The sequence below is a fragment of the Abrus precatorius genome, unplaced genomic scaffold (genome assembly GCF_003935025.1).
Source record: "Abrus precatorius isolate BTA unplaced genomic scaffold, Abrus_2018 Scaffold4, whole genome shotgun sequence".
Taxonomy (NCBI): domain Eukaryota; kingdom Viridiplantae; phylum Streptophyta; class Magnoliopsida; order Fabales; family Fabaceae; genus Abrus; species Abrus precatorius.
In genome coordinates, this window is record NW_020874384.1 from 13,539,080 (window position 1) to 13,561,113 (window position 22,034).

At 34.9% G+C, this 22,034-nt stretch overlaps 1 protein-coding gene across 1 annotated transcript; it reads left to right on the plus strand.

The window, feature by feature from the left end:
• Positions 1-241: 241 nt before the first annotated feature.
• LOC113864690 (E3 ubiquitin-protein ligase KEG-like) lies at positions 242-18,661 on the plus strand. The gene is made up of 16 exons (XM_027498696.1): positions 242-997; positions 7,494-7,859; positions 7,958-8,188; positions 8,390-8,515; positions 8,610-8,946; positions 9,021-9,178; positions 9,401-9,558; positions 11,645-11,766; positions 11,891-12,025; positions 13,501-13,625; positions 13,813-13,917; positions 14,325-14,558; positions 15,424-15,757; positions 15,854-16,042; positions 16,156-16,461; positions 17,131-18,661. The coding sequence occupies exons 1-16, from the start codon at positions 300-302 to the stop codon at positions 18,343-18,345; spliced, it is 4,839 nt and encodes a 1,612-aa protein (XP_027354497.1). The 5' UTR covers positions 242-299; the 3' UTR covers positions 18,346-18,661.
• Positions 18,662-22,034: the final 3,373 nt, after the last annotated feature.

A 22,034-nucleotide genomic window follows, 5' to 3' on the forward strand; every position in this document is an offset into this window, starting at 1 on the left:
TAATAACACAGGGTCCCATCAAAATGAAAAAATCAAAACAAAATGTAAATAGAAGCAGCAATTTCAAAGTTAGAAAAGAACTAAAAGTCAACTACTAACCACGCTAGTTGCTCAGCCAATCCTACGTACTGAAAAGGTTGAAGTTGAAACCATGAGGAAGACCCATTCACACAAACATCGTTTATTTTTACTTTTCTATCTCTAAAACTCATTTTATTTTCCTTCGGTGGATTCCTCTATTTCCATTGCCTTCATAGATTCAACTTCTGGTTTTGTTTGGTTGGGTTGGGTTCGGAGGAATGAAAAAGAAAATGAAAACGAAAGTGGCATGTTGTTCCGTGTGCCAAACGCGCTACGACGAGGAGGAGCGGGTCCCACTGCTTCTCCAATGCGGCCATGGCTTCTGCCGAGACTGCCTTTCTAGAATGTTCTCCGCTTCAACGGACACCACGCTCACGTGTCCTCCATGCCGCCACGTGTCCCTCGTCGGAAACTCCGTTTACGCGCTTCCCAAAAACTACCCTGTCCTCGCGCTCCTCCGTTCGCCGTCTTCTAACGCCGTGAGGTCCGTTCTTGACTTCGATTTCGATTACACGGACGAAGAAGACGAAGAAGAAGAGGAAGACGGCGGCGTTTTGCGGCGGAGCAGTGCGGCGGCGGTGGTGGCGGCGCACGGGGAAGTGAGGCTGGTGAGGCGGATTGGGGAGGGGAGGAGGGAGGGCGTGGAGACGTGGACGGCGGTGATCGGCGGCGGAGGGCGGCAGAGCGGGCGTAAGGTGGCGGTGAAGAAGGTGGACGCGGTGGAGGAGGTGGAGTGGGTGATGGAGAAGCTTGAGGTTTTGCGAAGGGGCTCAATGTGGTGTAGGAATGTGTGCACGTTTCATGGGGCAATGAGAGTTGGTGATAGTTTGTGTATTGTGATGGACCGGTGTTATGGATCGGTTCAGTCTGAGATGCAACGCAACGAGGGAAGACTCACTCTGGAGCAAGTATTAAGGTTTTTATTTTTTTTATTATTATTTTTATTTGTTTGCTTGATTTTTTAATATTTAAAATATAAGGATAAGGTCCAGTTGAAAGGTAGCACTTGCAGTTGATTTCAGGTGTACATGGATAAACAACTTAGTTAATCGCTTGTTTAATGAAGTTTAATTGGATGAGAGCTTTGATCATGAAGCATAATAAAATAAGCTAAAAATAAAGCTTATTTTAATAAATTATAATAATAAATTTTTGAAATAAGTTAAAAAAAAGCTATCAGAAATGTTTTGCTTGTGATTTTTTTGTCTTTTGATTTTTGTTTTATTACTTCAAAGCAATAATGTGGTTATTAATTATAAATAAATAAATAAATAGATATAAAATATAATTTATAGATATGTTGTGTGGTGTAAAGTTTATATTAAACTGTGTATGACGAAACATGGATATGATTCGAAACTGTAAATAAATGGTAATTATAAAATTGTTTATAAAAAAGTAAAAGAATAGATATTATAAACTTAGTTTATGAATATCGTGTGACGTATAAGATTCACATTGGACCCTTTTATGTGTCAACATATTACACACTTATGATATGATTGAAGTTAGAGGAGTGCGAACAACATACTCTTTTTTAGGCACTTTGTTGGTTAGAATTTATTAGAAACAATGAAATTATGAGTGAGAGTCATTAAATTATGTGTGAAACTTGTGACGGAAGATGACAAAAGGTAAGAATGACAGTGTTTTGGAATGTTTTTGATCTCCGTTACAATTCAGCAAAGGATCATCCAATATTTATATACAATGATTTTCCTAAATAGAGCTCATACTCTTCTAAAATTCTAATAGTAGAAAGGACAAAATAACAAATAACAGAAAGGACAAAATAACAGAATATTGTACAAGTTTGTTACAGAAAGAAAATTGTGCAAGATTGTTACAGAAAGAATATTGTATAAGTTTGTTAACCTCCCTCAAGCTGGAGAGGAGTGTCAACCATCTCTAGCTTGGACAAGTTTGCATGGAATAGCCGAGGAGGAAGAGCTTTAGTGAAGATATCAGCAAGTTGTCGAGATGATGGAATTGGTAGAAGTTTCATTAAACCTGCTTGTGCCTTTTCTTGAACCAAATGGCAATCTATCTCCAATTGTTTCGTTCTTTCATGAAATACGGGATTTGCAGCAATGTGTAAAACACTCTGATTATCACAATAAAGTGCTGCTGACTTAGAACACTGAATTTTGAGATCATTGAGAAGGTAAGTTAACCATTGCAACTCACAGGTGCTAGTAGCAAGGGCTCTATATTTTGCTTCGGAGGAAGAACGAGACACAGTATTCTGTTTTTTGGTTTTTCAGGAAATTAAAGAGTTCCCTATGAAGAAACAATACCCTGTGACTGAACGGCGTGTGGAGACGCAAGTTGCCCAATCAGCATCACTAAACCCAATTAGGTGAATAGGAGAATTTCGTTTGAAGTAGAGTCCCTTGTTTGGACAGCCTTTCAAGTATTTAAGAACTCTTTTTGCAGCACCTAAATAAGACTTTGTAGGATTTGCCATGAATTGACTTAATTGCTGAGTTGCAAAAACGATGTCTAGACGAGTCGTTGTGAGGTAAATCAAACGACCAACAAGGAGCCTATAGGATAGGGGATCATCAAGTAATTCACTCGAATTATCCTGTTTTAAACGAAGAGAGCTATCCATAGGTGTGGAACTCGGTTTACAACCCAATAATCCTGAATCTGAAAGTAACTCAAGGCAGTATTTTCGTTGAAATACAAAGATGCCATCATCAGACCTGCTTACTTCTAATCCTAAAAAATATTTGAGTTCCCCAAATCTTTAATTCGAAAATTGGATTGAAGTGTATGCTTGAGCTTTGTTATTTCAGTGAAAGAGTTGCCAGTTAAAACAATATCATCAACGTATATCCGTAAAGCAGTAAATTCTCCTTTTTCATGCTTGATAAACAAGCTGTGATCAGCATGTGATTGTGAATAATCAGATGAGAAAAGAAGGTTAGAGAGTTTTTCATACCATTTTCGACTTGCTTGTTTGAGCCCATAGAGAGATTTCTTGAGCTTGCAACACTGTGAGGATTCATGCCCATATAGACCTTGAGGAATCTTCATGTAAACCTCCTCGGACAAGTCACCGTGTAGAAAGGCATTACTAACATCCAGTTGCTGCAATTGCCAATTGTTTATGGAAGCTAGGGCAAGGATAACTCGGATGGTGGCCATTTTAACCACTGGAGAAAAAGTCTATCCCTTCAACTTGGGAGAATCTTTTCGCAACGAGCCTCGCCTTATATCTCTCCACATTCCCATCTACTTTCCTTTTGATTTTGTAAACCCATTTACATCCTATGGGCTTGACATTCTTAGGAGTTTCCACAATTTCCCAAGTTTTGTTCAGCTTTAAAGCCTCAATTTCATCCTTCATGGCTTCTTTCCAACACGGCTTCAAAATTGCTTCTTGATAGCTTCGGGGCTCAATCTCAGAAGTTAGGTTCATGATATAATGACACTCAGACTCAGTAATGGAAGAAAGAACAGATTGAATAGGATACCTGCACGTTGACGATGATTGATTTGGTTTGGTCTCTATATTGTAGCAAACAAAATCCGCAAGTCGAACATTGGGTTTAGAGCCACGAGTGGTTCGTCTTGGTATGAAAGGGATAGGGCTTAGATGAGGTGATGAAGAGATATGTGGCGAGATTGACTAGGATGGAGAGGTTGATGGCGAAATTTGTGGAGAGGATGAGGTTGTTGGGGAAGATAAGTTTTGAGGTGAAATGAGAGTCTGTGATGGAAGTTGGTCCTGAGGTGTAAAATTGTTGGGTTGAGGTGTGAGTTGGAGAGGATCAAAGTCATTGAAGGTCTCTGTTTGTGGAGGAAATAACTTTTCCTTTTCTTGGGCCTCGGGTTTGTTGTTAAAAGGAAAATGAGACTCATAGAAGATAACATCTCTAGAGACAAAAATGTCTTTATTTTGTAAGTCTAAAATAACATAGCCTTTTGTATCAAATTGATAACCGAGAAAAACTCCTCTAGACCTAGGATCGAATTTCCGTTTGGGCCCAGTTGTTGATGCATAACATAAAGAACCAAAAACTTTAAGCATGGAAAAATCAGGTTTTTGATTATGCAAAAGTTCATAAGGAATTTGTTTCTTTGTAACTAGAGAAGGTATATGATTAATAAGATAAACTGCATGTTTTATTGCATAAGACCAAAAATGTTTGGGCAATTGAGATTGGAACATGAGAGCACGTGCCACATTGAGAATATGTTGGTGTTTTTTCTCAACACGCCCATTTTGTTGAGGAGTATAAACACAACTGGTGTGATGTATAATCCCTTTTGAAGCGAAAAAATCTTTAAGAAAAAATTCTGGACCATTATCCGTCCGAATACATTTTATTTTGGAATCAAATTGGTTTTCAATTAAAGAAATAAAATTTTGAACATGTATTTTTACTTTGGATTTTAATTACAATAAGACAATCCAAGTATATCTACTAAAATCATCCAAGATAGTTAAAAATATTTCTCACCATGAATTGAGGCCTTAGAAAAAGTCCCCAAATGTCCATGTGCACCAAATCAATGTTTTTAAAAGCTCTACTATCACTAAGGCAATAAGACAATTTTCTTTGTTTTGCAAAATGACAAATGTCACAATTTTCATTAATATGTTTTGGAATAAAAGGAAATTGTTCACATAACATATTTAATTGGTTTCCCGAGAGATGTCCTAATCTATAATGCCAAAGGTTGGAGTTTGAGATGGCATTGGTAGCACTTTCATTAATGGAAGGTTTGTTTGGTGAAAGAATCTTGGCTTCTTTGTTGACTTGTAGATGATAGAGACCTTGTTGAAGATTAGCCAAACCAATCATCCCCAATGTATGCTTGTCCTGGATAGTGCAAAAAGAATCATGGAAGATGAGAATATATTTATGAATCATTATGAGTTTGGATATGGATAAAAGATTAAAATGAAATTCCGGAACAAACAAAACATTGTGAATGATAAATTCGGGAGAGAAAATGACTGTTCCGGATATATGGGCAGTAACAATGGACTTATCAGGTAAACTTATTTGTATTGGTTTAATATTAGAATAATTTGAAAAATAATTTAGAGAAGATGCAACATGATCTGTTGCTCCTGAATCTATGATCTAGGAGACATTGTGAGTGGTGTAAAAGGTGTTGTGTGTGTTGGTGCAAAAAACAAAGGAGGTACCATTGCACTCAAAATTTTTTTGAGCATTTGGAGTGTTGATGAGATTCACTCTATTGGGCTGAACGAGAGAGTTGGACCCTGTTACATCAGAAGCATTTTTTTGTTGCTGTGGTTGGAGCAAAGACATCAGGGTTTGATATTGGGTCTGGGTCAATGTGATGGGGCCTCCCTCCTCTAAACCGTTGCCTCCCAAAATTGGTTCAATCACAGCTGCGTTGTTGATGGAGGAAGAACCAGAGGCATCGCGGTTGAACTTTGGCCTCCCTGGGTATCGAGGATGGCCAGGGGGATAGCCATGCTTTCCCCAACACACGTCAATGGTGTGTTCAGGACGGTGATAGTAGGAGCATTTCTTGTTGGAGACTCCTTTGACAGCGGAAGAAGGACCAGAGCCACGCCCTTTGCCGGAGAAAGAGTGATTAGCTGCGTTCACAAAGGCGTTGGGCTCAGTAGGCGAAGACGAAGCGAGTTGTCGTTCCTGCTGGACAACCATGGAGAAGATGCGGTTGATAGCGGGGAGAGGATCCATCAAAAGGATTTGGGAACGCACAACAGAGAAGCGCTCGTCCAAACCTTTGAGGAATCGGATTATGAAATCCTGTTGGTGGTAAGTTTTTGCAGGACACGAGCAAGAAGAAAAGGGTCTGTAGTTATCGAGTTTTTCCCAGAGGATCTTCAGTGCGGTGTAGAACTCAGAGACAAGACGAGTTCCTTGAGAAAGTCCATATATTTCTTTCTGGAGCTCTGCAATTCTGAGGAGATCGCCTTGCGAAAAACGTTCGCGAAGGTCATTCCAAATGTCTATGGCACACTCGAGGAAAATAACGCTTTGGACGATGGAGGGAGTAACTGAGTTGAGTAACCACGACATGATAAGGGTATTGCACCTTTCCCAAGCAGAATAAAGAGGTTCTTCAACCTTAGGAACAGGAATGGTGCCTAACAAGAAAGCCATCTTGTTTTTTGAGATTAAAGCCATTTTAATGGCACGAGACCAAGACTGATAGTTTGTGCCATCAAGGACAGGGGTTATGGAGACAGAGGAGGGTCCTTCACTAGGATGAATGAAGAAGGGACTCGATGGATTCATGGTAGGATCAGTGGCTTCATTGCCACGGTTTTCTTTCTTAGGACCTTCATTATTGGAGTTCTTTGGACTGTCAAGAGGAGTAGAAGACATTTGGAAGGAATAAGCAGAGCTCCAGGAGAGATCTCTGATACCATGTGACGGAAGATGACAAAAGGTAAGAATGACAATGTTTTGAAATGTTTTTGATCTCCCTTACAATTCAGCAAAGGATCATCCAATATTTATATACAATGATTTCCCTGAATACAATTCATACTCTTTTAGAATTCTAATAGCAGAAAGGACAAAATAACAAATAACAGAAAGGACAAAATAACAAAATATTGTACAAGTTTGTTACAGAAAGAAAATTGTGCAAGATTGTTACAGAAAGAATATTGTACAAGTTTGTTAAAACTAACATAATTTTGTGAGTTTCAATAAATTTCAGCCAAAATAAATTTCATCCAACAATAAAAAATATGTTGTTAGTATTTCTTAAAGTTATGAATAAATAGATATTATGAAATTCAGGCGACTGTCGTGTACTCAGGTATGGTGAGATTGTACTAGCAAAACGCTGTTTTCTTGTTTTTATTCTCTAATCAAATGTCTGGTTGTAGTTTTTTTTTCCCCTTTTATCTGTGGTTTCTGTGGTCAAGGTTGTGGCAAGAAATTTATTGCTGGAACTTGGTACTAAGCAATAGAAGAGAAGCATAGTGATTTTAATGTTTGGTTAGTTTTAATTTATCTAGACTCTTTTGAGGAGTATTATCGCCAATGTCACAGGTGAGAATTTTAAGAACTGCTTTTAAAGAGAATGCAAATGTTCATGTTTATCTGCCGGTCAATGCTTACGTGAGTTAGCTGTACCTCAATGATCATCCGACAGGAGTTAATAGGATTGGTTTATTTAATAATTAATATTTAAAATTTATCCGTGAACAATAAGCATAAACAAAGGAAGGGTTGAATTTTTTGGATAAAAATTGTGTAGAAAATATGAAAACATTTCATCAGAACTTTTTAATCAATGACTTGATTTGCTTTCTTAATTCTTATTTACGCAATATGAGCAGCTTAAAAATAATTTCCATGTAATTTGAAGTCTTCCTTATTGTATACTAATTGCCTGTGATAGCTATGAATTGTGTCATCAAATTTTGCCAAATGTAGATATGGAGCTGACATTACGCGAGGGATTGCTGAGCTTCATGCTGCAGGCGTTGTTTGCATGAATATAAAACCATCCAATCTTCTTCTCGATTCAAATGGCCATGCAGTGGTTTCTGATTATGGACTTGCTGCAATTCTGAAGAAGCATTCCTGCTGGAAGGCGCAACCTGAGTGTTATGCCTCAAAGACCCACTCCTGTATGGAATGTACAATGCTTAGCCCACATTATACAGCTCCAGAGGCTTGGGGGGAACCTGTGAAGAAGTCATTAAATTTGTTCTGGGATGATGCAATAGGTATATCAACAGAGTCTGATTCATGGAGTTTTGGCTGTACGCTGGTGGAGATGTGCACAGGTTTTGTTCCGTATGTGAATCAACCCATTCTTTATTCAATTTTTCTTCATGATGTTCTTCACATTTCTTTTTCTAGATTTTCATATAGCAAATTCTATGCTTGTGCAGTTGGGCTGGTTTAAGTACAGAGGAAATTTATCAAGCAGTTGTCAAGGCGAAGAAACTGCCTCCACAATATGCTAGTGTGGTTGGTGGTGGAATACCTAGTGATTTGTGGAGGATGATTGGAGAGTGCTTGCAGTTTAAACCATCTAAAAGGCCTAGTTTTAATGCAATGTTAACAATATTTCTTCGTCATTTACAGGGAATACCCCGCAGCCCTCCTGCAAGCCCTGACAAGTAAGTCTCATAATTTATTATATCTGTGACTCGTATCTTCTATGCTATTTTTATGCCATCTGATTGAGCAGTCAAAGCATAGGCTAATTATGGTTTTTGATATCTAATTACATGAGCAAGCTTGTGAATGAACCAAATCTGCAGTTGCCATAGATGTCCAACAGTTGTCTTATATAATTTTATGTATTTCTATGAATACAGTGACTTCGTTAAAAGCTTTTCATCAAATGGGATGGAGTTGTCCCCTTTGCCTGAATTAGAAGTTTCTCAGCAAAACCCATTCCATCTTCACCAACTTGTTTCTGCGGGGGATGTCAGAAGTGTTAGGTTGGTTGGTGCCACAAAGTGGCAAATAATTTTCCTTGAGCTAGCTTTCATTTGAATTTTGCATCTCATTCTTTTGCTTTATTCTGTTGTACAGGGATCTTCTTGTCAAGGCTGCATCAGATTATGGCAGCAACTACCTATCTTCTCTATTGGAAACTCAAAATGCTGAAGGACAAACCGCTCTCCACTTGGCTTGTAGACGTGGCAGTACAGAACTTGTTGAGGCTATTTTGGAGTATGAAGAGGCAAATGTTGACGTCTTGGACAAAGATGGAGATCCACCTCTTGTTTATGCATTAGCTGCAGGATCCCCGGAATGTGTTCATGGTCTTATTAAAAGAAGTGCTAATGTGAGGTCACGGTTGAAAGATGGCTTTGGCCCTTCTGTTGCTCATGTTTGTGCTTATCATGGCCAACCAGATTGCATGCAAGTATGTTTTACTCAAATTATATTCAGATGCTTTTATTGGAGCTATTTTCATATAAATTTATGGTAAAATAACAGGAATTACTATTAGCTGGAGCTGATCCTAATGCAGTGGATGATGAAGGTGAATCTGTACTGCATATAGCAGTTGCCAAGAAGTACACTGAGTGCGCTCTTGTGATACTGGAAAGTGGAGGCAGTAGATCAATGGCCATCTTGAATTCAAAAAATATGACGTAAGAATAGACATCCCTTCAATTTTCTTTTTAAGCCTAAAATGTGTTTGCTATGTGTACAAAACCTGATTGTACTCAATTCCTGGAAAATACATTAACAACTTATATATTATACAAAAGAAGATTTTAAATGCTTTTTCGTTATTGCATGTGTAGAATTTAGATATTATTTTGCCTCGCATGCATATGTGATCATGTAGTCTTACTATTTTGATGTTGCAGACCGCTACACTTGTGTGTGGCAACATGGAATGTTGCCGTTGTAAAAAGATGGGTGGGAGTTGCAACATCTGATGAGCTTGCTGAATCAATTGACATACCGAGCTCTGTGGGCACTGCTTTGTGCATGGCTGCTGCCTCTAAGAAAGATCATGAAAGTGGTATGTAGGTCAGGGATAATTGGTTGATGCTTGATAATGATTTCAACATGTCTTTTCAGTTGCTTGAGCTATTGTAGTTTTCTATTCAAATATGTTATTATTGATTTTTACTTATTTCAAATGTTGGTGTAATTCTTCTTGTATATTTTCTTAATTTTTGCTAATAAAACTTCTTATGATAAAAGCCAAGGGGTTTTTAGGTTATCTGTACGCCTTTCAGATTCTAGCTGATCCTTTTCCAGTGAACTCTTATGATTTTCTCAATCTGATCAGCTAACTATATTCTTGAGTGAGAATGTTTTTAAGGAATTACTCTTATCCTCATTTAGCCACGTGACTTCTACAGTAAACATTTAATTTTATTTTTTGTTAATTTTTTATTCCTTTCAAATAATATTTATTATATTTTGTTTTAAATCTTTATATGCTGTATCCCTTTGAAGATATCTTTTTTTTTTTTTCTAGATAAATTGGATTTTAAGATTATTATAATCTTAATTTGAATTTTGGCACCTCATATTAATAAAGTTGTATCTCAATTTTAATAATTTACTTCCATATTTTTACCTCAACTTTAAAAGTATTATTTCATTAATTAATTCTATTTATTGAAACTGAAAGCATTAGGGTGTGTGTTTGCTTACACAAAATGCATGTCTTTATTGTGAACTAGTTAGTAACCTATGCAATGCACACATATTTTATTTTAAAAATTATTTTAACTTAATTCTATGACAAAAAATAGTATGTATTAAAATGATAAGATTTAATAAAATTACAATAATTTTAAAATTAAATAATAAAATATAATATATTAAGTATTATGAATTTTATATAAACAAAAATATTTATAGAAAGTCTAAAAGTTTATATAAAGTAATAAAAACCACCTGAGCACATGGATTAAATGGTAGGGGGTTATTTCAACTAAATATGTGGTCAGGAGTTTGAGTCATAGTAAATGCAGATGTGTTAGATACTTAGAGGAAGTTGAGAGAGAATAAATACAAGGATTTACAGTAACCTCATCACCAAAAATACATGATGTCCCTGATTACATAATCAACCTATAATTACTCTATTTACGTAATGCTTATGTAGTAATTTATACTGGAAATCAATTCAAAATATAGTTTCTTTTTTCAAATGTTCAATAGAAGTCATTAAAACCCCTTAGCTCCTTAAAGGGTGTTTTCTTCCTCTACCTTAATCCTCACTAAGCCTTCTGTATCCTTCACAAATCTCTTTGATAATTCTCAAGTTGAACTGTAGGATTTTCAGATCATGTAACTTGTCAAGCCAAGCCCATAGTTAAATGCGAGCTTATTTTTAAGATCATTACTTAACACACAGCCATCTTAGGCAGATATTTAAATCTGCTTACACCACGCACATTCTTGTTTAAAAGTAGTTTTATATGATCATGATGTTGAACATTAGTTTCATTGGAAGTCTTATGATATAATTTTGCAAGTATTTTTGCAATGATAATATCCTACCTGGAAGAATGCATGTGTAGTTATCAGAAACTGTACATAAAAGCATGTTGAAGTTTTTGATGTGTTGCTTAATGGGATGTTGGGAATGTTTTCCTTTACTTTCACTAGCTGAAATTTTGTTTGTCTTTCTGACCCTAGAAAAGTTATGTTTGGACTGATCCTAACAAATATAATCGTGTATTTTGTTTTAGTTAAATTTTATGTACTTATTGTAATTCTGGTTATGGAAACTTCAAATTTAGTCATATTTTTAAATAAAGCATAACTTTTGAAGTTATAACGATTTCTAATTTTAAAAGCTAAAGTGCTCCCCAGAAGTAAGAACTTATTTGCATTATTTATGGTAAAGCTGTGCACTTGCATGAGAATGGAAGCACAGGCGCATCATCTCTGTATTAAATAGTTTACAGCTACTACACGTTAATCATAACCCATACTGACACAGTGCTGTTCTGTTGTTATACCTGCATTTCCCATCCATCTGTTAAAAAAACACTAGAGCATTGATATTTTAAAATCATTTGTTATTGCTTCTGTTTTATTCAATAGTTAAATTATCTGATATTGTTTGCTCATTCCAAACATAGAGGGGAGAGAATTGGTGCAAATATTACTTGCTGCAGGAGCAGATCCATATGCTCAAGATTCACAGCGCGGGTGGACAGCTTTGCATATAGCTGTTATGACTGATGATGTTGAATTGGTTAAGGTGAGTAAACCAGCTTTTTGATTAGAATGATTAAACATCAATCTATATTCAGTATCATTTTGGTCTCTGAAGTATGATCATTTTATATCTAATGTTAAGCAACTTTTTATTTTTTATGATGTAGGTTATTCTTGCTGCTGGTGTTGATGTGAACATTCGCAATGCGCACAACAGCATACCACTACACATAGCCTTAGCTAGGGGAGCTAAGTCATGTGTTCAACTACTTCTATCTGTTGGGGCAAATTGTAGTTTGCAGGTTTTCATTCAAGTTTCACATTTACTCTGTTTCAGTATAGTATTACATAAAGTGTTATAATGAAATAAGATTGGAGGACTAACACATCTGAGGGACATGATTGTTATTAAAATTCTAACAGTTGTGTATGCTGTCGAGGACATGGAATGGAATATTGAAACTTTTCTCTAAGTGTATACAGTTGTCTACTTGTCTTCTGTTTGGGGATGTTTAAGGTCTGCTGATATAGTTGAAAGTTTAATGTTTGCTGCCATTGCAGGCATTTTAAACTGTCAGATGAATTACAGTTTAACAATTAGCGGTTTATCCACTTTTAGAAGTTAGTACATAACATCTCAAAAACTAAGTACTTCGTTATAACATTCTGTGGTGCACCCTAATATTAACAACTAGGCAGTTAAACGGTGTGGTTGGCACTTGACTAGAACTAAAATATTCTTAATTGACAGATTTTAGATTGCAACAAACTTCTTGAGGATGAAGTTTTACAATGGAACCTTACCATTCAATTTAACTGCTCATTAGTGAACAAAAGTTCAGGGGGGTAAAGTGTTACCAGCAAAACATTATATACTAACATTTAAAAATGTGTAAGTTTTAAATCTACCTTTTGGCTTGAATAGTGAGTGAGCATTTGTTTTGATTTATTGTTGTCTTTATCTTATCTATCTTCTTTTACATTTTAGGCTGGCTTGTGTACACGAACCAAGATAAAGAGGGTGGAATTTATTTTTGAGTAAATTATATTCCCTTCCCTTAAAAGATGTATATCTTACACTACCCTCTCTTGTAGTTTAAAATTATATAACCCCCTCCACTAAAAAATAAAAAAAATGAATAAAAATTTAATCCACTTTAAGTTTTAGTTAAAGAACTTTAAACACTTGTTTGACATATTTTACCAAAACATATTTTTTTAATAATTTTTTCACTTTCTTTGTCAATATTCAAGAAGCTCAGCGAGCTCAATGTATTTTCATGGAACAGTAAACACTTGTCATTGATTCATTGTTATAAGAGTTTTAAAGACTTGTCTTGACATCGAATAATAAAAATAAAAAAAAAATTCTCACCTTGATATAAACGACTTGCAGCTTTAATACATTCAAAGAAAAAGGTAGAGTACAGAATAGGAAACAGGGCATATAAATTAAAATTAGACTAAAGGTAAAAAATAAATTTAATGAAAACTAGACTATGGTTTATTTTCTAACAGTGCTTTAATGAAAAACTTAAAATGGATTAAATTGTGGTGCATTTTAATTTTTAGGGGAAGGATTTATATAATTTTAAAATAGAAGGGAGGGTATTGTTATATAGCATCTTGAAACGGAGGGGAATGTAATTTACTCTTTATTTCTAAATTTTCTTACTTGCTAGAAATATTTGGAAGTTGACATCCAACCTATCTTTTGAAAGTAAGTCTTGCTATTATATTTGTGATTTCAGGTTCTAAGGTGTTTATTTTGTCTCAGGATGATGATGGTAACACTTCTTTCCATATAGCAGCAGATACAGCAAAAAGGATACGTGAAAATCTTGACTGGCTCATTGTTATGCTACGGAATCCTAATGCTGATGTTGTAGTCAGAAACCACAGGCAAGTTGCAGCTTCATGCACTCATTTTTGTTTGATTTTGATTAAATTTTTCAGATTTTAAACATCTGAAAAACTTTTGTCCATCTAGCATCGTTTTAGAAAAATTCTAGGAAATTTTCATTTTTTTGCATTATGAAGAAAGTCCCTACTATCATACTATGACTGAGAGAGTTACGTTTTATTACAGTGGCAAGACTCTACGTGACATCTTGGAGGTTCTTCCCCGAGAATGGATATCTGAAGATCTGTTAGATGCACTCATGAACAAAGGAGTTTGTCTCTCTCCTACAATGTGAGGAGACAACATTTCCTAATTTTTTTTATTTAGTGTTCTCAAAAATATCTCCATTGATCTTGGAATATTTTAGAATACCGTAGAAAATCTTTAAAATATTTGTGAAATCAATTACTTCTCTAATTTAGGAAGAAACCTTAAGAGCTGTTCTCTAATTTCATTTTGTTTTCTAATTATTTTCCTCATTTAATTAGGGTTTGGAATTTATTGTCTTAGTGTGCTTGGGTTTGTACACTACTTTTTTTCGTAGAATCAGAGAGTGCTACTGCTTTGTACTTTTTATAGTAGCATATTATCAAGAACCTTCACTGAAAAAAGCTACTTTTTCTTTCTCTCCCTTCCTAACTTAAGCCGCATAAATTCAATAGAGGTGAGATGCTTATAAATTATTTTGATTGTTTTAGATTTGACGTGGGAGACTGGGTGAAGTTTAGAAAAACTTTCATAGCTCCAACAAATGGGTGGGCAGGTGATCGGCAGAAGCTTGTGGGCTTTGTGCAAAAAGTTTCAGACAAGGATAATCTCATTGTTTCATTTTGTTCTGGAGAGTATTGTGTTTTGGCAAATGAAGTTGTAAAAGTCATTCCATTAGACAGGGGACAACATGTTCAGCTTAAAGAGGATGTGAAAGAGCCCAGGTTTGTATTCACATAAAATCTACTTCAAATTAATAAAAGTTAGGAAAAGTATGCGGTCTATCAGTACATTCATATATTTACATTATGTACAGTAGTAATTACAAGAGGAATCAGAACTAATTAGCACCAATCACCCTTGAGTCAGTAACAGCTAATTCCAAGCATTATATATGTGCTTAATCCTAGCATTATATGATATAATGACTTTTTATGTGTATGCAGCCTTTGTAGGAGGGTTTTCTTTGATCCTTATAAAATACCTAAACAGATTGGAGAGGTTATTTGTCTTGTTTGAGATTTATTTGAGTTTCTATATTGCCATTGCATCATTATATATGTCTTCCTTCGTAGAAACATAAGATATAATGACAAATTTCCAAATTCTGCAATCAATAGAATGGACAAAAAGGGAGGGAGAGAGAGAGAAAGAACGTAAAGCAAAGTGATAAGAAATTGTCCCTCTAGAGTTCTCATGTCCTTCTTTGTGACCCAATATTGTGTAGGCAAAGAAATCATTGGCTGGACATGAAAAAAAGGAATACAAATATGACAGGATATTTATTAGGATTCAAAGATAAGAGAAGACGAGTGACAGGATGAGGCTGAATCTTTATTACTCAATCAAGCAAGGCTCAGAATTTACATACAATTCCAGAGCTCACAGCTCCTTTCCAGAGATTAAATCTCCACTTCAAGAATACATTTCCTAACTCCCTTTTTTGTTATTCCCTCCCTTTTTTTATACTTTCTAACTAACAAAACTTAGACCACCTTCCTAACATATAGATTTTATTAACTAGTGCCTTGTGCATGACACATGTTTTTCTTGCTCTCATTGATATTGATGAGTAATTATCTATGTTAGGTTTGGTTGGCCGGGGCAGTCGCGTGACAGCATTGGGACAGTATTATGTGTTGATGATGATGGGATCATCCGTGTTGGGTTTCCTGGACAATCCAGAGGATGGAAAGCGGACCCAGGAGAGTTGGAACGGGTTGAGGAGTTCAAGGTTGGAGACTGGGTTCGTATTCGCCCTTCTCTTACATCTACAAAGTATGGGTTAGGATCTGTGACACCAGGAAGCACTGGCATTGTATATTGTATCAGACCAGACAGTAGTTTGTTGATAGAACTGAGTTATCTTTCAACTCCATGGCATTGTGAACCAGAGGAGGTTGAACATGTTGTCCCTTTTAGGGTAAGAAAGAAGTTAGTCTAATTTCCTTTTTATGACAGTTTATTTGTCTCCTTACTTAATTGCATTAATTGCATCACCAATTTTTTTATCTTACAGATCGATGATCAGGTATGTGTGAAGCGATCTGTTGCAGAACCTAGATATGCTTGGGGGGGTGAGACACATCATAGTGTTGGAAAAATAAGAGAGATTGAAAGTGATGGCCTCTTAATAATAGATATACCAAACCGACCTGTTCCATGGCAAGCAGATCCATCAGATATGGAGAAGTTAGAAGATTTTAAGGTGATAATTCTTGTTCTTGACCTTTATATACCAATTTATGTTTCTTCTTTTTATATATTATGATGTGTTATAATTATCAACTTTATTTAATTTGTTATTTTGTCCAACTGCAGGTTGGAGATTGGGTCAGAGTTAAGGCTTCAGTGTCTGCTCCAAGATATGGATGGGAGGATATTACAAGAAACAGTATTGGAGTAATTCATAGCTTGGAGGACGATGGTGATATGGGTATTGCCTTTTGCTTCAGGAATAAGCTTTTTCCTTGCTCGGTCACTGATGTGGAGAAAGTTCCCCATTTTGAGGTGGGGCAAGAAATTCGTATGATTCCATCTTTGAACCAGCCAAGACTTGGACGGTCAAACGAATCTCCAGCTACTGTTGGAAAAATAGTGAGAATTGATCTGGATGGTGCTCTCAATGTAAGAATATGTATTTAAGTATTTTCTAAATTTTGCGCAAGGTATCATACTTGTAATGACTATTAACAAAGTGGATCCACTACAGTTTTCTGCGTAGCTATTTATTTTTGGTATAGAAAGCTTATAAGACTAAATATTTCCTAGGATTTAGCCTTCATTAGAATAAATTCTTGTGTAGTGGGTGAACTGAGTCAATTCGTTTCTGCCACCTTATAAAGCTAAAATTCAAGTTTGAAAGACGTTAGTTTCAAATCGAGGCCCTGTTGTAATCTTAAAACCGAAAATGTTTCTATTTAAGTATAACGATGCCAAACTCAAAACTGAACCATGAGTTGCAAATTATTGATTGACTATTTTATCAAGTTGGTCCTAATGGTATAGCTTTGTTGGTTAAGTGCTAGGAATATCAAAGGTTTTGGTACTAGAGGGACACCCGCTGCCCTGTAAAAATGTAGGATCAAGAGTCAGACATTCTTAGAAAACTGCTTTCAGTTTATAGCTTCGCTGGCATTTTTAATCTCCAAGTAAAATTGTACTGGCATGAAATTGTGGCCACTGCTGCTGTTCAAAAAGCTAAATTTCATATAAAACATTTTGGTAACAAGGTTATTTGTGATTGCATTCTTAGATTACTATTGACAAAAAGTTATTTTTCTGGTTTCATTGTAGGTGAGGGTTCCTGGTAGGCGGAGCTTGTGGAAAGTTTCTCCTGGTGATGTGGAACAACTTCCTGGATTTGAAGTTGGTGACTGGGTACGCTCAAAACCAAGCCTGGGAAGCAGATCAAGCTATGACTTGAGTAGTTTTGGAAGAGAAAGTATAGCTGTTGTACATAGTGTACAGGATTCTGGGTACTTGGAGTTGGCTTGCTGTTTCCGTAAGTTGAAGTCATGGACTCATTATACAGAAGTTGAAAAGGTTCCTGGCTTTAAAGTTGGACAATATGTTAGGTTTAGAACTGGTTTGGTGGAACCGAGGTGGGGTTGGAGAGGAGCTCAGCCTGAATCACGAGGTGTTTTAATCAGCATTCATGCTGATGGAGAAGTGAAGGTAGCATTCTTTGGTTTGCCTGAATTGTGGAGAGGAGATCCTGCAGACCTGGAAATTGAGCAGACGTTTGAAGTGGGAGAGTGGGTGAGGTTGAAAGATAATGCCAATGATTGGAAATCAATTGGACCAGGTAGTGTTGGTGTTGTACAAGGCATAGGACATGAAGGAGATGAAGGTAACAGAAGTGCTTATGTTGCCTTCTGTGGAGAGCAAGAAAGGTGGGTAGGACCAAGTTCCCATCTTGAAAGAGTTCACAAACTCTTTGTTGGACAGAAGGTTAGAGTTAAACTTAACGTAAAGCAACCAAGATTTGGTTGGTCAGGGCACACTCATGAAAGCATTGGAATGATTCAAACCATCGATGCTGATGGAAAGCTTCGAATATACACACCAGTGGGATCAAAAGCATGGATGTTGGACCCATCAGAAGTGGAGGCGGTTGAACAGAAGGAACTCTGTATTGGAGACTGGGTCAAGGTTAAAGCATCAGTTTCAACCCCAACTCACCAGTGGGGAGAAGTGACTCATTCAAGCATAGGAGTGGTGCATCGGATGGAAAATGAGGATCTGTGGGTGACTTTCTGTTTTATGGAGAGGTTATGGCTTTGTAAGGCAGGGGAAATGGAACAGGTTAGGCCATTTAAAGTGGGAGACAATGTTAGGATCAAAGATGGATTGGTGACCCCACGTTGGGGATGGGGAATGGAGACACATGCCAGTAAGGGACGGGTGGTAGGAGTAGATGCAAATGGCAAGCTAAGAATAAAGTTTCAGTGGAGGGAAGGGAGACCCTGGGTAGGAGACCCTTCTGATATTGTCCTTGATCAGGATTGATATGGTGCACGTGCATAGGAAGATCATTAGAATTTGTTTCATAATTTGATTCTCACTGAGCCCAGAAATGGTTCCTTGGAACTATATGTGCTGTGTTATGAGGATGGAATACGGATCAACCATATTTATTCATGTTAATAAACAGACTGAAAGGATTGAAGTGGTTTGCTTAGTTCATAACTTATGTAAATTATAGTTCTAGATTGAGGTATATAGACATTTTGCTTATATTGTAAAAATTACACTCCACAGTCAATTCTTCTTTTCTAACTCAACTTTATTGTAAAGTTGGATAATTCTTGAATGGAATTTGTTCCGTTATACAGCGTCTGCAATTACTCACCCTTGACTGCCAGTTTGACAAATATGAAGGGTTTGAACATCTTTTTACCTCACATTACTCATCGGCACCGTTAGAAATTGAGTAATTATCGGGGTAGTAATTGCACATATCTATAATCTATAACATAATATATAAAATAGGATTAATTCAATATGGAATATAACATGTGGTATAATTTTAACTCATTTTTTTTAAATTTTGTCCATTACTAAAATTTATTGAAAATTATGAAAGGATAAGAAATAAACATTAATTTAATAGTGAGAAAATAGTGATACTTAGGTAATTTTTGTAATAGAAAGTATGCTATAGAGAGTGTATTGCTAATATTTCTTTTGTTGTATATGTATGTTTTCAAAATAAATTTATAAAGTAGAATGAATTGAGGGTAGGAATAATATTATTACGATTGATAAAACTAATACGACTAAATCTTCATTTTAGTCTTTGAGAGGGTTTGTGTATTGTATTTTAGTCTCTGAAAAATTAAAAATATCACGTTAGTCTCTAACTTTCATCTTCGTTGGACATTTACACGTGTCATTGCTTATGTGGCAAAATAACGCTGGCGTGTCATGTTAAATGACACATGTTATTGATTACGTGGTAAAAACGACGTTGTATGTTGTACAGTATATGTTTCGTTTCATTTTAGTCCTTGAGATTATAACTTGTCGAGCATTTTAGTCCTTGAGATTATTATCGATAGACATTTAGTTCCTAAGATTATAACTCATTATTTTTTGGGTTTGTTTTGCTTTCATCTTCTAGCTTTCTTTCACATCCTCTTTAACTTCTTCTTGTGAGAATGTAATTACACACTATTCTTCTTCGTAGTTTTCCTTTGTATATATGCATATATTCATATCTAGTAGTTGGGCTTCACTTAAGCACAAAATCTTAAGTTGTAAGTGATGAAGTTGTTGTTAGTGTAAGCGCAATCTATTATGAGTTTGACTTGAAGATGACGTGTTGGTTTCTGAACAGCAACGATTGGTCTTGATGGTGCTACTGTTTACAAGGGTTAGGATAATGACAAATGTTTTAGCATAACTTTTCTATCATTTGACAAGTGCAAGAACTCTAATCCTTCTTCCCTTTCCTTTCCCTTCCTACAAAGCCACCAACCATCTTATAAATGCTGCAGCTCCACATGAATCTTCTCTATCATTTCCTCCACCAGATTCTCTTTCAACACAACCTCTACCATAGGAATGACAATGGGTAGGGTATGAATAGGGTACTATAGTACCCATCCCCATACCCACATTTTAAAAAAATACCCGTACCCAGCTCCATACCCGCGTGGGTATGAACATTAATCCCTGTATCCGTATTCTCTGGGTACTCGCATACCCATCTTGTACTCATTATCTGCGTTTGTTTGAGAAAAAATATTTATAAAAAAAATTGTTTATATAACTTCACATAAATAACATAATATTACAAAAATCCAATATGTAGTTGCCAAATAAGGTAAAAACATAGATAAAAAATAAATATGCAAATATCACAAGTGCTAAATATATCTTAATATAATAATTTTCTAAACTAAAATTCTTAGAAACAATAAGCGAAACTAAACACATAAGTTATTTGTCGGCGATAATCTTATCTTGTGTGATATTCGATCGATCGGCAATTTCAGAGCGACAACGAAATAGATTTGCACAATGGGTGGTCCTTTGTATGGGATCACTTTGTGACTTCTTATGGTAGCATTGACAACGATCTCTAATGAATAATATTTTATAGTTGTTAGGTTTTAATAGAGTAGAGTTAGAGCAGAGAAGTTCAAGTCCTAACAATGAAATTGTGAATATATAAAATATTTTTTTTTAACTTTTGAATTTGAAATTGTAAGAAAAATAATAGATTTAATTAAAATAATATATATATATATATATATGTATGTGTATTAATACTAGTATTTTTAACTCATATATTATACGAAAGTATTTTGTCAAAAATACAAATTTTTAAAAAATTATTTTAATAAATTAAATATTTATAATGTATATAAATTTTAAAAGAAAGAATTTGAATAAAAGATGAATAGTTACAATAAAATTTTATAATAAAGAAATATATGTGTGTATAAAAAAAATTATACTTTTTTATCTAAAGAAAAAATTAATAAATAAAAATTAACAATAATTTTGTATATTTTATATCTTTTCAAAAACTTATTTGAACGTAAATAAATAGTAAGAATAATATTATTTAGATTCAATAGATTATAGTTAAGCTTGTAATGCATATGTTTCATAGAAAAATATTATTTTAAATTAAAATATAAAAAATAAAAATTAAATATTATTAATAAATAATAAATTTTCGATAATAGTAGGTGATTGTAAAATTTATAAAATATTTACAATATGTTTATTATTTATCATTTACTTTATAATTTAAATATTAATATGAGTTTATGAACAAAAATATTTGGGTGAAAAATATTTTATGTGTGTCATATATAAATAATATTTTTAAAAAAAGTCAATCTAATATCAACTATGTAATAATTAAATTGTATTATCCTATTAAACGATATAAAATAGTAAATAACTTTTTCTATTAAAAATATAAACCAAAATAAATTTTTTGGTTTACTTTATTATTAAATATATTTATCTTATATAACTTCACATAAGTAGTATAATAATACAAAAATTCAATATATAGTTGTAGAACAAAATTTAAGCATATATATATATATATATATATATATATATATATATATATATATATATATATATATATATATATATATATATGCGGGTATGGGACGAGGTGGATACTTAGATACCCATACTCGCATCTATCCCTATTAAAATTTGCGGGTTATTACCCACACTCATACTCGTACCCATGTAGCGGGTAAATATCTTACCCATTGTGAGTAAATTTTGCAGGTATCCATCGGATATTTTACCTATTGCCTACCATCCTTCTCCTCTTTCTTCAGGGATTAAAATGCTCGTCGGTGACAATCTTAGGGACTAAAATGTCTGTCGGTGACAATATCATGGACTAAAATGCTCGCAGGTGATAATCTCATGGACTAAAATGTCCGACGAGTTATAATCTCAAGAACTAAAATGAAACAAAAACATATAACATATCACATACGACATCATTTTTGCCATATAATCAATGACACGTCAGCAAGTTTTGCTACGTAAGCAGTGACATGTCAGAATTCCATTACTGTCTATTAACGGCGTTCAGGTTTAAAAACTTAAATGTCTGACGGAGATGAAAATCATGGATTAATGTGATATTTTTAATTTTTTAGGAACTAAAATGTAAGATGCAAACTCTCTTGGAGATTAAAATGAGAGTT

Excerpts from the sequence above, each read along its gene's own strand:
- LOC113864690 (XM_027498696.1), top strand. The coding sequence starts at position 300 with ATGAAAAAGAAAATGAAAACGAAAGTGGCATGTTGTTCCGTGTGCCAA. Across the intron at positions 11,767-11,890 it reads ATGATGTTGAATTGGTTAAG|GTTATTCTTGCTGCTGGTGT; the intron begins GTGAGTAAACCA and ends TTTATGATGTAG. Across the intron at positions 12,026-13,500 it reads GGGCAAATTGTAGTTTGCAG|GATGATGATGGTAACACTTC; the intron begins GTTTTCATTCAA and ends ATTTTGTCTCAG.